The following is a 14910-nucleotide window of genomic DNA, read 5'->3' as shown; positions in this document are numbered from 1 at the left end:
TCCCCTTTGCCCCCCTCCCTCCCTTCCAAGTAACCAGGCCCTTGGCACTCTTCCTAGGAAGCTGCTGTTAATGGAGTTGGGTTGTCCGCCAGGGAGGTGACGTTGGAGTCAGCGAACAGTGACCTGCAGGCTGATGTGAAGAAGCTGAAGGATGAGCTGGCCGTCAACAAGCAAAGTGAGCGTTGTCCTCAGTGTCCCCTGGCTCCCAGAGGTCCGGAGCCTCCGCTGGTGGCCGCCACTGCTCTTGCGCCAAAGTATTAATAACAAACTTACACTCAGGAGCTGGGTGAAAACAAATAGCACCCTGCTTATCCAGCCCATACGCAGTTGGTGGGGCTCATTGGTTTATTACTGCACCGCAGGATCCCGCCACGGAGAGCCCAGGGAGCCCCAGAGCCCGTAAACTAACTTTGGAGCCTTGTAGTCAGTGCCAGGCATGGGGCACACGGGCATCGTTGTCCCCAGGGGCCTTGTGGGTAGGGAAGGAAAGAACTCAGGAGGCTAAATCAGAGCTGGTTGCGATATTCCCAAAAACTCCACTGCGAGTTCCCAGATGCTCCCTTCCTGAAGGCCTCTCCCAACACGTCTCTCTTGTTGTCGGCTTCCAGGCAGGGATTCTGCTCCCTGCCTCCTGCTCTCACCCCCAACATTTTCAGAATGTTTGTTCCATGCCCTCAGACTCCCTGAAGTCACCCCTGGCAAGAGCCACTTGGGGGGGTCTTTTCATTAAAGGAGCTGGGGGGCGGTCCTCGGTACTTTTTCACTTACCCCAGTTTTGTTGGCCAACTCCCTCATTTTGGGGGCTCTCAAGGCAGCTGGCAGAGGAGCTTCCTTGAGAGGAGTGGGCTAGACCAAGGGTCGGCAAACTTTTGAGATGCAAGAGCCAATCCTGTCCCTCAGAACAGTTTAAAAATTATTCGAGAGCCATAAAATAAATGAAATCAATCACTATGATGTGAATAATGTCCTTTAAAATTTTTATAAATGAAACTATGATAGTTTTATTTTCATTTTCAATTTGACTTCAGAGCCACCTGTACATACCCAAAGAGCCGCATGTGGCTTGCGAGCTGCAGTTTGCCGACCCCTGGTCTAGACCTCACTGGGAACAGATTCAGGGCTTATATCTGGTGTCTCCAGCAAGCTGGGTTTTCCTCCCTAATCCCCATCTTTTCATTTTCCTTTCTTCGTCACTCGAATCATTCCCAGAACTAGAGAAAGCTGAAAACGAGGTTCTGGCCATGCGCAAGCAGTCCGAGGGTCTGGCCAAGGAGTACGACCGTCTGATGGAGATGCACACGAAGCTGCAGGTCAGCATGGCTTCTTCTGCTCCCCCTCCATCTGCTAGGGAGGCCGCTGTCCTGCTGCTGCAGGCCTTTCGACAGGGGAGCTGATCTCTCCGCTGCTTCCCCTTTCTTCCTCCGTCACTGCTGAGTCTGAGTCTAGAAAAGAACCTGGCCAGCAGTGGCAGTCCGGGCCCAGCAGCCGGAATCCTTTCTTGGGCGGGAGCGGTGTGGCTTGGCAGATGGTGGCCAATTACTAAGGTGGCCTTGGCGGTGGGCTTGCCTCATGCCCAGCATCAGTGCCCCTAAGAGGGGCTCCTTTCCTTATGTGGTCTGGGGGTCCCAGGTCTGTGGTCTGGGGCCCCTGACTCCAGTCCAAGTCCACTGAAGGGGTCCCATCGAGAACCAGACAGACAAGGCAGGGGAAGCTCCACGGCTGGCCGCTGGCCTTCCCTGCACAGGGGCTGCAGGGCGATGCGGGGGCAAAAAGCTTGGGACGTTGCAGGATTCCCCCTCCGCCCTCCCCCAGTAGGTGCTAGTCATTGCCCTCACCTGCACACCCAGGCCTGGTCTGAGTCCTCAGACTAGCTGCTTCTGGAAGCTCGGGTGGCCTGGAAATCAGGCATGAGGGCCAGGTAAACACTGCTAAGTGCTGATAGCTTGCCTCGGCACTTGGCGGCCCATGTTCGGTCACCAGAGTGGGCAAAGAGGGAGGACCCAGCCCCAGCGGGAGCCGATGGCCTCCGTGTATGGCGGGCTCATCAGGAACTAGAGAAGGTGTGCAGAGTTGGGAAGAGCCTGACCTGGGACTTGGAAGGGACTCGAAAGCCAAGGTTGCCATGAGCGTGAGGGAGGGGGCGGGCTGGGGCCCAAGAGGAGGTGTTTGTGCAGGGTCAGGCCTTCGCTAGACTGAGGCTACTCCCACCCTTGCAGGCCTTGGGGTGCTGCTGACGGTGGGGTTCTTTGTTCACCTGGACAACTGTCATTAAGGGAAAAAGCACCATACTGGGCCTCTGGAGTGGAGGGGCTCAAGGGTGAAGGTGGGGAGTGCGCTAATCCAGAGCTTTATGATTTTTATCCCTTTTCAGGCAAGAGTAGATGGTCCCACGGACAAGAAGGAGGAATGAGGGCCGTCTTCCCTGCCTGTGGCTGTGGCCTGGCTTGAGCTTGCTGTTTCCTGAGAGCCAGGCCTCCCTTGGCGCTTGCACTTCGCGCCTCTCACACTGCTTCCAGTTCCTTGTTCTCCCAGCACCCCACAGGGGACCGGGTTTCCACCCGCTCGGGATGAGCTTGCTGCCGGCTTGGCCATCCAGGAGCTAGGCGGGCACCTGGAACCCTCTCGGTGGGGCTTACTTCTTGCTGGTTTGAGTCCCTTTTTGTGTTGTGCGTTGATATTCAGAAATCCAACGCCCCTTTTCCTCTGGTCCTGCAGGAGGGTGGGTGAAGCAGGCAGAGTAGAGTTTTACTTGTTGGCAATAAAGGTTGATAAGTTGTGTCTGTGGTGTGTGCATGTAACTGAAGTTGCGAGGAGACCTCTTTCTTCCCCTCCCTGGAGTGACCAGCTCTGACAGAGACCCCCCCCCCCCAGTCTTCACCCTTCCTGCTGCTTGCAACTTGTTCTGACCCTTAAAGGCTCCCCGTCCCAGGCTGGGCCCGGGCTCACACTTACCCTCTCTGCCCTTTCACCTCCTGCTCCCCAGGCCAGGCGCCACTTTATGGCTACTTGGGGTGTGTCTGGCCTGTCATCTCCCTGGGGGTTGGCTACTGGACCCAGGCGGGGACTGATGGGGCTTCCAGGTGGCAGCCTCGCCTGCCTCCTCTGGGTCCTGTTCATCATATTTAGGACAGATAGAACATGGCAGAGTGCCACCAGTCATTCCCTGCCCCCCCCCCGAAGGTTTGCAGAATGGCCTCTGAGTAATGCCAGCTGAGAGAGGAGACTCGCCCTTGGCGGTGACCTACTACTGGCCCAGGGCAGAGCTAGGAGGAGGGGAGGGGCTCTGGATTGGTTGGTGTGCTGCCCTGAAAACATGTCGAACACACCAGTCAGCTTGGAGAGCCTGCCCTTCTAGCCCACTGCCCCTTGGTGTCCCCCTAGGCTGGCTTTGGCAGGTAGCCTCCACCAAGCAGGGTCTAGTACTCAGAGCCAGCCTGAGAGCTGGGACGGGTAGCTAGGGCTGCCAGCCCTGAGAACTAGGCAGAGAGCTGGGGCAGCAAGTGGAGGGTCTTTTCTTTTGGAATTAGGGGGTCACCTGAAGATCGTGGTGCTGACGGCCAGCCTTGCACTCCCGATCCTGCCCCACCAGGCCTGGGCTGGTGGCTCCCGTCTGCGGTGTCCCTTCCCCACCTTTCCCAAGGTGGTGCCTATTGGGGAGAGCCCATGGGAGTTACCCTCTGGTTGCTATGCCAAGGTTGAAGGCTCTTCCTGCTTTTCCAGGAAGTGTCCTCTGACAGCCTCGGCCTCCCTGAGCTCACCCTTCTCCAAACTTCCAGAGGCCAGAGTCCAAACTCTGCCTTCAGGTTCTTCCCTGGCCAGCCCAGGCAGCCTCTAAGTCCCCTGGACTTCTGGCCCTGGGCCAGGCAGAGAGGAGAAAGCTGTCTAGTGGGGGAACGAGACAGCCAAGGGAGTGACAGACTCTTAGAGGTGGAAAACCGAAGTGCCGGCCCAGCCTAGACCGGAGGGCTGACCATGGGAAGCAGCCCCTCAGGCCCATCCTGCGTGCATCCCGAAGGCTTCTACTCCGAGCGGAACTACCCCAGCGTCCCTGCCTGGCCTCCAGGCTGATCCATTTCCTCCCTGTCTCCCACTTCTTTGGCCAGTCCCTGTGTTGTAAGCCCCCACTGCAGGGGCAGTGTCCTGAGCAAATGGCGCCTGCCCACTGCTCTGGCCCCAGCCAAGTGGTCCAGCCTCTGTCAGGTTCTCTCTGTGATGCTGATGTTATTCTGAGTTTTTGGTGGCATTGTGGCAGGTGGCATAGAGGCTATTTGGCAAGAGGCGACGAAGACCTGAGCCAAGGCATGGCTGCTGTTGGGAGAGTGATGTTAAAACAGTTGGTGTGATCCCAAGGTGGGGTGGAGAGCCGAGTGGGCCCTGAGGGTGACACCAGGCTCTGTTCAGCGGGTAGGGAGGAGTCCCTGGGGGCAGGGCTTGGAGGGGTCTTCTCAGCCCAGGAGAGCCAGGCTGGAGATGTGGGAGCTGCCAGCACACACAGTTCTGGAGTGGCAAGAGCTGAGGGTTTGTAGAGTGAGAAGCATTTTAAGAGAAGGGTGGGACAAGGGTTGGGTCAGAATAGTTGTCAGGCGGGTTGTCAGGCACCCTGCAGGGGCCCACTTGCTGGGGAGGCACCTGTCTGCATGCCAGCACAGGCTCTAAAGGCCTTTGCGAGCTCTGTGGGGAACTGCCCCTGTCCAGGTTCTCGGTGACCATCAGAGCATGGCTGATGGGAACATCACAAGCCAGAGCCTGCCCCTGACTGGACTGCAAAAGCCCCTCCTCACTAAGGGGACCATGCCGTGCTCTGAAGAGCAGGGACTGGCCTGGGAGGGTCTAGAGCGGAACAAACACATTTCTCTGGGGGACCACTGTCCCCTCTGCCCAGGCTGGCATCGAGACCTTAACCCCCCACCCCAGGCCTGCCTCAGCTGACAGCTGGCCCCAGCCACCCCGTGCCCTCCTTCCCATGACTGGATGGCATACCCTGCTATCACCTAGGACTGAAACTCTTGTGCTTGAGGTCCTGCCTGCCCACGAGGACCTGAATGGATTTATGGTCTCCAGTTCTTCCTCACCCCTTCTTTTACGTTGTAAAATACATTGTAACCTAAAACTTTGGTTTTAATCATTTTTAAGATAGTTCAGTGGCATCAAAGACATTCACTCTTGAGGTCCCTTCCACCCTGCTGGCCACCTCTCCTCTGTCTCCACTGTCCACCCCCACCCCCTTCTCTGTCACCTCTGAGTGTCACAGGGCCCCAGGGTTCAGTGCTTGGGTCGCTTCTCCTTCCCCAACCACTTGGCCAGCCCTGCTGAGCTAGTCCAGGTGCAGGGCTCTCAGGGCCATCTTTATGTGCTGAGAACTTCCTAAGTTCTCTCTCCAGTCCAGACTTTCCAGAATTCCAGACTCCTTTTCCAGCTGCTGTGTAGAGGTCTCCACTTGGATAACACCACCCCCTCCAAACCTTCTGGTCTGCCCGGTACAGGGCCTGGCAATGCTACTCTTTAAGGTTCTCAGGCTCACTCTCTCAGCTCTGCCTTGCAAAGGGGTCTCTAATCAAAAGATTTCTCTCCTGCCCTGCTAGCGTCCTGGTCCCAGTGATCTCCACCTTCCGGGGGGCTCTGCTGCCGCCTCCTCACCGGCCTCCCCAGCTCTTCACCTTGTCTGCCCCTCACAGCCTGCATCTTAGCAAGTCACCTGTTCAGTGTGGCATTTGGGCAATCTTTGGAAAATCTCTGCACTTGTGACTCTCCACTCACTTTCCATGACCTCAAACCCACCTGCCCTGCTCCGTGTGTTCCTCTCTCCCATACATACTGTTACCTTTCTCCCCAAGTATGTCAGCTCCGTGGGGAAAAGGCTTTTTGCCGGCTGCCTCCCCTGCTCTATTTTTCCCAGTTCCTGGAACAGTGCGGGACACGGAGACCCTCAGAACAAATACTTGCCCCATGAAGCAGCTCGAGGAAGCAGCTGGAGGTGGGGAGACCCCCCCGAAACCTCTAATCCCATCTCCCCGCCACCCCTCCTCCCCCCCAGACAAGCAGAGGTGGAGCAGGAGCCAGCTTTGGAAAATGACATGTTTTTATTGCTATGTTTGCAGTGGCTTTTAGCACAGTAAGAATGTCCCTGCTGCCCCCACCCCCTCACCCAGCCTCATCCCTCCAGCTGATGTCAGGGTGTGGGGGACGACTCTCTAGGGTCCACCCAGCTGTCTCTGGATTGGATGTGACACCGAGGTGGGTTAGGTAAAGCCGCTACACGGAAGACTTGAGATGCGGAAAGTGCATCAGCCTTAAGCTGGCAGGTGGGAGCCAAGCCCCGATCCCTTCCCTGGCTGGTGCCCACCTCAGACCCTGCTGTTGTGCCCAGCCCAGGGGGCAGGGTGTGGGCAAGCTTAAGCATGCCAGGTGAGCAGCCCCAGGTTCCTGGGACAGAACACCGCATCTAGTCACCCCCAACAACTTGTGGGTAGAGGGGCAGAGTGGAGACACCCCTCGGGGCCCCTACCGTGCACTTTTCCACCCATCTGGGGCTGGGGACTACACATGCATACCCACACGACAGACTTGCACACTCGACAGCTCGAAGCTCTTGTTTTGCCTATGAAAATTAGATCTATAAATTCACACTCCTTGGCTGGGGCAGAGGAATAAGGAAGGGCAAAAAGGGACTGGGAGTGGCAAGGAGAGGGACTTCGGGGCTGTTTTCTCTTTAGAAATATACAAGCAGAAATATCTCTCCTCAAGTTTTTATAAAATGTGCAAAATACAAGCCTCATTTGCCCACAGGCACAGTTTACACCTGGTATTCACCTTTGCTAAGAGATAGAGATCTATATATACCCTACATACTCACACACACATGCACTCATACACAAGCTCACACAATTGATATTGGTGGCAATTGGCGCAGGAACCAGAAGGTTCCATTGCTGGCTGGCTCTCTAAGCTTCTAGAGTAGGGATGGGGAGAGGCGTCTAGCCCAGCTGAAATATTCACCTTGGTGCCACTGAGCCTCCCTCACCTTCCTCCTCCTCTCTCCTGTTCCGTTCCCCAAGCTGCCACTGCTGCATCTGGGGTGAGGGGCCACCCAAGGGTGTGCTGGGCAGAGCCTGGAGAGGCAGGCAAGGGTGGGCAGGGCGTGGCATCGGCAGCGGGCACTAGGGGGAGGGCAGGTGGCAGGGCCTGGGAAGCAGCGTGAGCACCAGCTTGGTTGGGGGGGAGGCATCTATTTTTGGTGGGTTGTGATATTTTTGGCATTTTATTAAAAATGGAAAAAGTTATTTTAGTTATAAGCACTCGTGGTGCTTTCTCCCCTCCCCCCCAGGCAGACCCCAAAAGTGTCAGGGAAAGGCAAGCCCCTGGAGAGGGTGGGGGGGGCTAAAGCAGGGGCTGCTATGGCTACAAGAGGGAGAGCTGGCATTGGGAGCCAGCTGCCTGTCACATGACGCTCTCTACAACCACCACCTTGCTGCTCTCGGCCACTGGGGTCAGGGTGGTCAGGCCCCTGACGTCCGAGTCCTGAGCTCTGTACTCCAAGTGGTGGAGGCCCCAGACAGGCTGAGTCAGGTGCTGCCAGCGCTGCAGGAGAGAGGGACATGGTGAGCCCCTGGGGAGGGGAACCTGCTTGTCCTTGGCCTCTTTCCACTTGGGCCACCTGCCACCAACTCGGCCCAGGGCTCCTCCTGGGACACTGACCAGGCCCCACTTGCTGCACTAGGGAGACAGGGTTGTGTGGCTGTGAGAATGGAAGCTAATGATAAGCCTCTCCTCCCCCTTCCACGACTCGAGGCCCTGGAGGGCCAGCTTTCCTCCCATCCAGCGCTGTCCGAGCTGGCCCTGAGGCTTCTGGTGCAGTGACCCATCCTGGTGGGTGGGCAGTCTGGAGCTAAGGCCTTGACCCAACAGAAGGGAGGGGTGGCGTCAGGGAACTAACCTCAGCCATGGTCCCCTTGGCTGTGAGGAGGCAGCCCAGCAGGTAGAGGGGCACGCACAGCATGGAGGAGAGCGCGAGGCCCCAGCCCATGGCCTCACCCCACCACGGGTACACGTAGGTGTTGTTGTAGACCAGTGGCTTGGAGTACACGGCGTTGAAGACAAAGATGCCCTGTGGGGAGAATCAGAGCTCAGCCATTGGCCTGTGGCACCCAGCCCGGTCTAGCCCAGCCTGCCTAGCCCTTACCATGCAGACCAGCGGGGTGAAGAAGGACCAGCACCATTTCATCCAGGGGCAAGGCCGGTACCCAATCATGCAGGCCACATCGTCCATGAAGCGGTCAGCTCCTGGGGTGAGGTGAGGCAGGAGGGCCGGAGCTGGAGACCCACCACCCCCACCCCGTGCCGCAGCCCCACTCACCCCTCAGCCCAGACCTACCATACACCCAGGCCACCACCACACACTCCCAGAAGGCCTGCCAGAGTAGGGTCGTGCCACTGGCTGAGTAGTAGTCAAACAGCTGGAAGACATACATCCCGCCCTGGGGACAGAGCCAGGTTAGTGTAGGTGGCAGATGGCAGTGGGGGGACAGGGGCAGCCCCCGCCTTGCCCCCACTCACATCGGTCACCATGGAGAGGTCGATGACAAAGCAGAGCGCACAGCAGAGGGCCACGGAGATCTCCCTTTGGAAACGGAAGTAGTAGGAGGCCGGGAGGAGGTCGAGCAGGCCTGTGATGAAGCCTTCCACACCTACAAACTGTGGCCGGGCGCTCAGGCCGCGCCCCTTGCCCACTCACCGGCCCCTCCCCCCTCCCAGCCCCCAGTGTCCTATCCCCCCCCTGCAAACCTGGCTGTCGAGACCTAGCAGCAGCAGCATGAAGAAGAAAAGGGCAGCCCAAAGCGGTGCCACGGGCATCAGCGTGACAGCCCGGGGATAGGCGATGAAGGCCAGGCCGGGCCCTGATGGGGAAGGCACAGCATGTGGACACCTGGGGTCTGTACTCACGTCCTGCCCCTCCACCCTTGCCCCGTGGTACCACAGCAGCGGACAATGCCAGGACACCTTGTGACCAAGGGCCTTTCCCCTCGTGTCAAGGCACTGCTGGGCCACTCAAGCCCGTGTGGTGTGCCGTACCAGGGGCTGGAAGAATCCTGCAGGCCCTCGGCAGACCTCCACCCATAAGAGTGGGGTGTGTGGTTCGGACTCCTAGTCACCACTGACCCCGGAAAGGCCTTCCTTTCCCTCTGCAACACTCTGGCAAATATGAGAATGGCCAGGGGCTCCAGGCTCCCATGTGGCCTGGCCCATGAGGGCTTCAGCCCTGAGCTGGCTGAAACAGCTGTGCGTTCCTTGCAGCTGCTCTTCCAGGCCTGCCTCCGGCCCAGAGCAATGTGACAAGTTGAGTTTGAATTTTTCTCTCATTTCTCATAATGTCTATTTGCACGTGTGTTCATGTACATGGTACGTTAGGACAGCAGCTGCTGCTCCGGAGGCCCGGCTGGGGCTCAGGGGTCTTTACCTGATTCTGCCACCTTGGAGATGTGCACACCCTGCTCTGCAGCCATGAAGCCCAGGATGGAGAAGACCACAAAGCCAGCAAAGAAGCTGGTCCCGCTGTTGATGAGCGCGAGGATGATGGCATCCCTGGGGGGGCACAGGGGACCAAGGGGGCTGGTTAGGCTGCCTACTTGCTGCTCATGGGTGGGCAGGGCAGGGCAGGACAGGGCAGGGGTGCTTACTTGTAGCAGTTGTTGTTGAAGCGATTGTAGCTGCCCAGGGCCGTGAGGGCCCCCAGGCCAATGGCATAAGAGAAGAAAATCTGGGTCCCGGCATCTATCCATACCTGGACATGGGCCAGGGAAGAGTAGGTGTGAGGGTCTCTGTTGGGGCTGGTTCCCCTGTCTACACCCCACCACCTCCACCGCACCTGAGGTGACCCCAGCTTCGACCAGTCAGGCTTGAGATAGTAGATGATGCCATCCAGGGCGCCAGGCAGCAGCACTCCACGCACGAGCAGCACAACGAGAACCACGTAGGGGAACGTAGCGGTGAAGTACACGATCTGGAGAGCCGGGTTGCTCAGAGGGGCCCTACAGCACCCACCTCCTCCTTAGAGGCCCCCAGCGTGGGCAGCCTGAGGCGGGCAGGCCACGTCCCCCACCACTGGACAGCGTGGTCAGAGGTCAGGAGGGAGGCCAGTGGGAAGACCCCCCTCGTCCTCCTCAGAGCCATGGCTCCTCCCAAAGGAAGCCAGGTGCTCCTCGGGGGCACCAGCAGCCCCATGGTATGCACAGGTAAGCCGAGAGGGAGGGCAGAGGCAGGGCCGTCCCTGAGGAGGGAGTGGGACCTCAGCCTGGGGGCAGGTCCTACACCTCCTGTGTCCCTGACTCCAGGTCATCCTATGCAGACAGGCGGGGTTGTTGGTAGCTGGGATTAGAAGTGGGCCAGCCAGAGACAGAGCAAAGAGGGAGATGGATGGCAAAGGCCTCTGCCTCCCACCCAGTGGGGCCTCTAGCTCGGGAGGGGGCTGCTCTGTGGACCGTTTCTGGGACCTGGTTGTGTGCCACGGCCCTCGGTACACTGTCTTGTTATGTGTCTGTTCACACGTTTGTCGTACGAACTTGACAGGCAGCCTCTGTGGATGAATGTGTCTAGAGTTCTTGTGGTTCAGACGAGGGACAGAGACAGCCATAGAACAGGTCCTCCCAGACTGTGGCAACACACTCCGATGGTGAGTGAGAAATAGAGAGGAAGCGGCATGAAGAATGGGGATGGGACCCCGACACAGGGAAGGGGCAGCTGCTGCCTGGGTCCCTTCCCCTCGGGAGGGAAGGCAGCTGGGTCTGGATTTGGAGGCTGAGGAGGACTATGCAGCCATGTGGTGGGGATCAAGGGAACTGGGTTGAAGTACCTGCCCCCTCCTCGGGGACAGACCCTGGTCCGGTCACCACCCGTTGCAACACTGGTTCCCGGCAGAGAACCCCCCACCACCTCCTACTGTACCTTTCCTGTTGACTTGACCCCCTTCCAGACACAGAAGTAGACCAGCACCCAGCAGGCCAGCAGACACAGGGTCACCTCCCAGTTGAGGGCCCTTGGCTCCTCTAGCCCCCGGGAGAGCCGCAAGACTTTGTTCCTAGGGGAGGGAGAGCCCATGAGGGCTGTGCCAGCAGAGAGCAAAGCAACTGGGAGCCGTCCCAGGGTTGGTGCTCCCCCTCCTGCAGCCCTTGTGTCCAGCTGGTCTCTCCTGAGCACCTGGGCTGGGCCCCGGCCCAAGCCTGCCGCCTGGAGGAATCACAGTGTGTGTGCCTGGAGCCGGGGAGTCCCTGGGCAGAGGCGGTGGGGCTGGCGGCCATCCCCCTCCCCCAGTCTGGCTGGCACCACAGAGTGACAGTGCCCAGTGTGAGAAATGGTGCTGAAGGAGCAAGGCCCACACATCCTGGATCCCACCTGGCTCCCATCAGGACTAGGCTGGGGGATCTCCCCCTAGGGCAGGCAGGGCCCAGGACTGGCTCCAGCTGTGAATCCCCCCAGGGCTGGGCCATGCCCCTCCCCCGCAGTCTCGGGCAACCTCTAGAGCCCAGAGAGAGAGGCAGGCCCGGCCTGGCCCAGAGGCGCCTGACTCACTCCCAGAACTCGATGACAGGGGACCGGCGGTCAGCAAGCTGGTCACATGTGAGGTTGGCCAGGCTGGCATTGGCACAGTCTTCATGGTGGAAGATCTCCACGCAGTCGTGAGTGTTCCAGGTATGGCCGCACGTGGCCCAGGGCAGCGTGGTGGTGAAGGACTTCACCAGGTAGTAGAAGCCCCAGGCCAGCACCATGATGTAGTAGGTGTTGCAGTAGAAGACAATCACCATGGAGGCGTAGCCCAGGCCTAGGAGCAGGGAGGGCAGTTTTTGTGCAGGGTCTCCTCTGGCCAGCTCCCTGCATCTGCCGCCGTCCCCCTCCCCACCATCCATCTATCGCACTAGATCCTTCTCTAGCATGCTCCTGACCGAGCCCCTGGACTCTCCCTTGGGCAAGTGTCCCAATGCTGGGCTAACTCCCCAATCTGTCCCTGGCCAAAAACCAGCCCCTGCTCATGGCATCATCTGCTGCACCCTCCTCAGACCCAAGGCAGAGCCCCTTCCATCCTGCCCCCATCTGAGCGTTGTCCTGTTGATTCCCTAGTCTCCCACACCCGTCCCCTTCTTTTGTGTCTCACTGCCACCACAGCAGTTGAAGGAGGGCCAAGCCTCCACCTGGTCCCCCGGTGGCCTCCAGTACTCAGCAGCTTGGGGGGCTTTCCGGTGAGCTGGGGCTGTCTGTCCTTGCTGGGGCAGCGAGTCACCCTCTAAGCGGGCAACCTTAGCCAGTCACTTTACCTCTGTGTCCCAGCCCCTCAGGGAGATTACCAGCAAAGCCTACCTCCTAGGGCCTTGAGAGATGATAGGGGAACAGTGCTCACACACAGAAGGGGCTCTAAGATAATCTTTGCAATTATTAGTTCTTCCCTTCAGACCCTGAACTTTCAATGGCTCCCATCCAAACTCCTTAGCCTGGCCCTCTGGCCTTGGGAGAGCCTGTCCTGGGGAGCTTCTCCAGCCATCGTCGCTCGCACCCAGCCACTCTCCACTCAGCCCCAGTGAGCACGTGTGGTTGGCAGGGTCTGTCCCCAGCACTGCTGGGCCTGGGTGCCCTCGCCCTGGTGGAGAAGCCCAATCCCCCATTCTAGCCCCAGCCTGCCCAAGGTCATGGGTGGTCTCCAGCCATGATCTCCAGCTTCCCCCTCATGACTGGGGGGGGGTCCATCAGTGGGCCCCAGGCCTGGTGCTTAGACAGCACCAGGTTTTTCAAGTGGGTGCCAGCCTTGCCCCAGCAGTGGGACATGGGAGGCGTCCCTGAGGGAGAGGGTGAGAGGGGTTGGCCTGTGGCTGCTCACCTTTGAACAGAGGGCAAATGTTCCAGACATTGATGCTGCCGGCCTTCATGAACTGGCCCAGTGAGATCTCCAAGAAGAAAATGGGGATTCCTCCGACCAGGGCGATCAGGACGTAGGGAATAAGGAACACACCTGAGGGAGGACACACAGGTGGAGGACTTGACCCCAACCCCCAACCGGGCTGTGCAGGCCCGTGGCCAGCCCAGCTTTCAGAAGCCCTGGGAGGCTGGGGCGGAGCCTCAGCTCCAGACCCCACCCCAGCCCCATCATAACTTCCCACTGGGTGAATCAGTGCAGGGGGTGGCCACTGACTCAGAGGCTCCAGGTGAACAGCCCTGGGGGGTGGAGTATTGAGGGGGTGCTGTGGCCCAGTTCCCTGGGCTGGGGAGGGGGTGTTCCTATGCCCACAAGGCTTCTGCCTCCACAGTCGCCTAGAGTGACCTAACAGGCAGGGAGGATCCATGTGCTTGCACACACAAGCCATCCCTCATGTCGCACTTCCACCTTTGCCAGGCAGCACAGGAAGGAAAGGCGGCGAGGGCATGTGCATGCATGTGTGTTTGTGCGTTATGGCTGGCGCTCAGGCCCAGAGGCCTACCTGTCTTGGGAGAGGGTAGGGAGCCCCTGCCTTCCCTGTACCCACGCACTCTCCTACAAGTGCGAAGGTCGAGGGAAGAGAGTGGGTGGGTGGCAGTCTTCGCCAGTGGACTTGGGGGGGGGTGTCCGAAGGTGTCAGTGAGCAAGGACAGACATCGTGGGGGAGGCCACCCGGCTCTGGAGGCAGCATGCAGGGCAGGGGGTGGGGAGCTGGACCCCAGTAGACCCCTGTGCACTCCCCCATCCTCCACAGGCCCCCTACCCTTGCCCGGGGCTTAGCTCTCTCCACTACTCAGAAGCTGGGCTTCGCTGCAGCTTGCCTGGCTCTTGGTGCCAGCATATTTCTTGTGTATGACCTTGGGCAAAGGCCTTCACCCTGGGCCTCAGTTTCCCATCTATCACCCAGTCACCATGGTTTTCCACCAACCCTGGTGCTGCTTTGCAGTCACAGGACCCGCGTGCCCATCGCTGTTGCTAAGCTGGGTTGGGGCAGTCAAGTAGGCATGGGGTGTGCATGCAGTGTGTCCAGCGGAGGCGCCAGGCAGCCCAGGCCGCAGGCTTCCCAAGCCTGGCTCAGGCACCCAGTGTTCCAGGCCCAGGCTAGAGGGGAGGGTGGGGAAGGGAGGGCAGGGGAGAGAGGGGAAGGGAAGAGAGAAGAGCTGGGGAAGGGAAGGGAGGGGAAGGGAGGGGAGGGGGAGGGACAGAGTGGCCCATTGTGTGTGTGTGTGTTCGTGTGTGTGCACACGTGGGGGGCCCACACAATGTGCCACTTGTGTGTCTGACCGGCGGGGGCAGCCAGGGCTCCTCACCTCTGGGAGCCCCCCCAGGGGGCAGGCCTCGCCTTCCCACCTCAGTGGCCAATCCCGGAGCTCCGGGAGTCTGGGGGGGCAGCTCCGCGGCCTGGGCCTGAGGCTCCCTGGCTCCCTCCCCCCAAACACTGCCAGGCACATGACCGGCCAGGGGGTGGACGCCGCCAGGCTGGGCAACCGAGCGGCCACTGAGCGGCCACTGACGGCGAGGGGTGGCCCTGGCCCACGACCACCCTGGGGGCTTTCCCCACCCTCTGGACTTCGCCCGTGCGCCCCCGTGGGGCGCGCAGTGGGGCCCGCGGCGGGCAGGGGAGGGTCTGTGGCGCGTAGGAGCGGGGGCGCTCACCTCCGCCGTTCTTGTAGCACAGGTAGGGGAAGCGCCACACGTTGCCCAGGCCCACGGCGAAGCCCACGCACGACATGATGAAGTCCATCTGGCGTGTCCAGGTCTCGCGCGGCGGCACGGCCAGGCGGCCACCAGGCGCCCCCAGGCCCGCGGGGCCATCGCCCTTGGCCGGGGCCCCGTCGGGCCCAGGCGCGATCAGGGGGCCCTTCTTGTCGTCCCCGGACACGCTGTAGATGCCGTTCTCGGCGCTCTTCTTCGCCATGGCCCCGGCTGGCGGCGCGGCCGGGCCGGGCCGGGCC

The 14910-nt window shown here is 60.0% G+C and overlaps 2 protein-coding genes across 2 annotated transcripts in view; one reads left to right on the top strand and one right to left on the bottom strand.

The window, feature by feature from the left end:
• Positions 1–2780, top strand: part of BCAP31 (B cell receptor associated protein 31) — a 29019-nt gene extending 26239 nt beyond the window's left edge. Inside the window, exons 6-8 of the mRNA XM_019664327.1 lie at positions 58–175; positions 1210–1310; positions 2372–2780. Coding sequence (XP_019519872.1) covers positions 58–175; positions 1210–1310; positions 2372–2410 — 258 coding nt within the window. The 3' untranslated portion in view covers positions 2411–2780. The remainder of the gene's footprint in view (positions 1–57; positions 176–1209; positions 1311–2371) is intronic.
• A 3276-nt stretch (positions 2781–6056) lies between these two features.
• Positions 6057–14904, bottom strand: SLC6A8 (solute carrier family 6 member 8). The gene is made up of 13 exons (XM_019664333.1): positions 14612–14904; positions 12860–12991; positions 11563–11812; positions 10939–11071; positions 9863–9997; positions 9675–9778; positions 9455–9579; positions 8782–8894; positions 8554–8691; positions 8372–8474; positions 8180–8280; positions 7934–8104; positions 6057–7578 (listed from the first exon to the last, which is right to left on the bottom strand). The coding sequence occupies exons 1-13, from the start codon at positions 14871–14873 to the stop codon at positions 7438–7440; spliced, it is 1908 nt and encodes a 635-aa protein (XP_019519878.1). The 5' UTR covers positions 14874–14904; the 3' UTR covers positions 6057–7437.
• Positions 14905–14910: the final 6 nt, after the last annotated feature.

Source organism: Hipposideros armiger, unplaced genomic scaffold (genome assembly GCF_001890085.2).
Source record: "Hipposideros armiger isolate ML-2016 unplaced genomic scaffold, ASM189008v1 scaffold_419, whole genome shotgun sequence".
Taxonomy (NCBI): domain Eukaryota; kingdom Metazoa; phylum Chordata; class Mammalia; order Chiroptera; family Hipposideridae; genus Hipposideros; species Hipposideros armiger.
The sequence above is the reverse complement of the archived record's forward strand: the minus strand, read 5'-3'. Positions and strand labels throughout refer to the sequence as shown.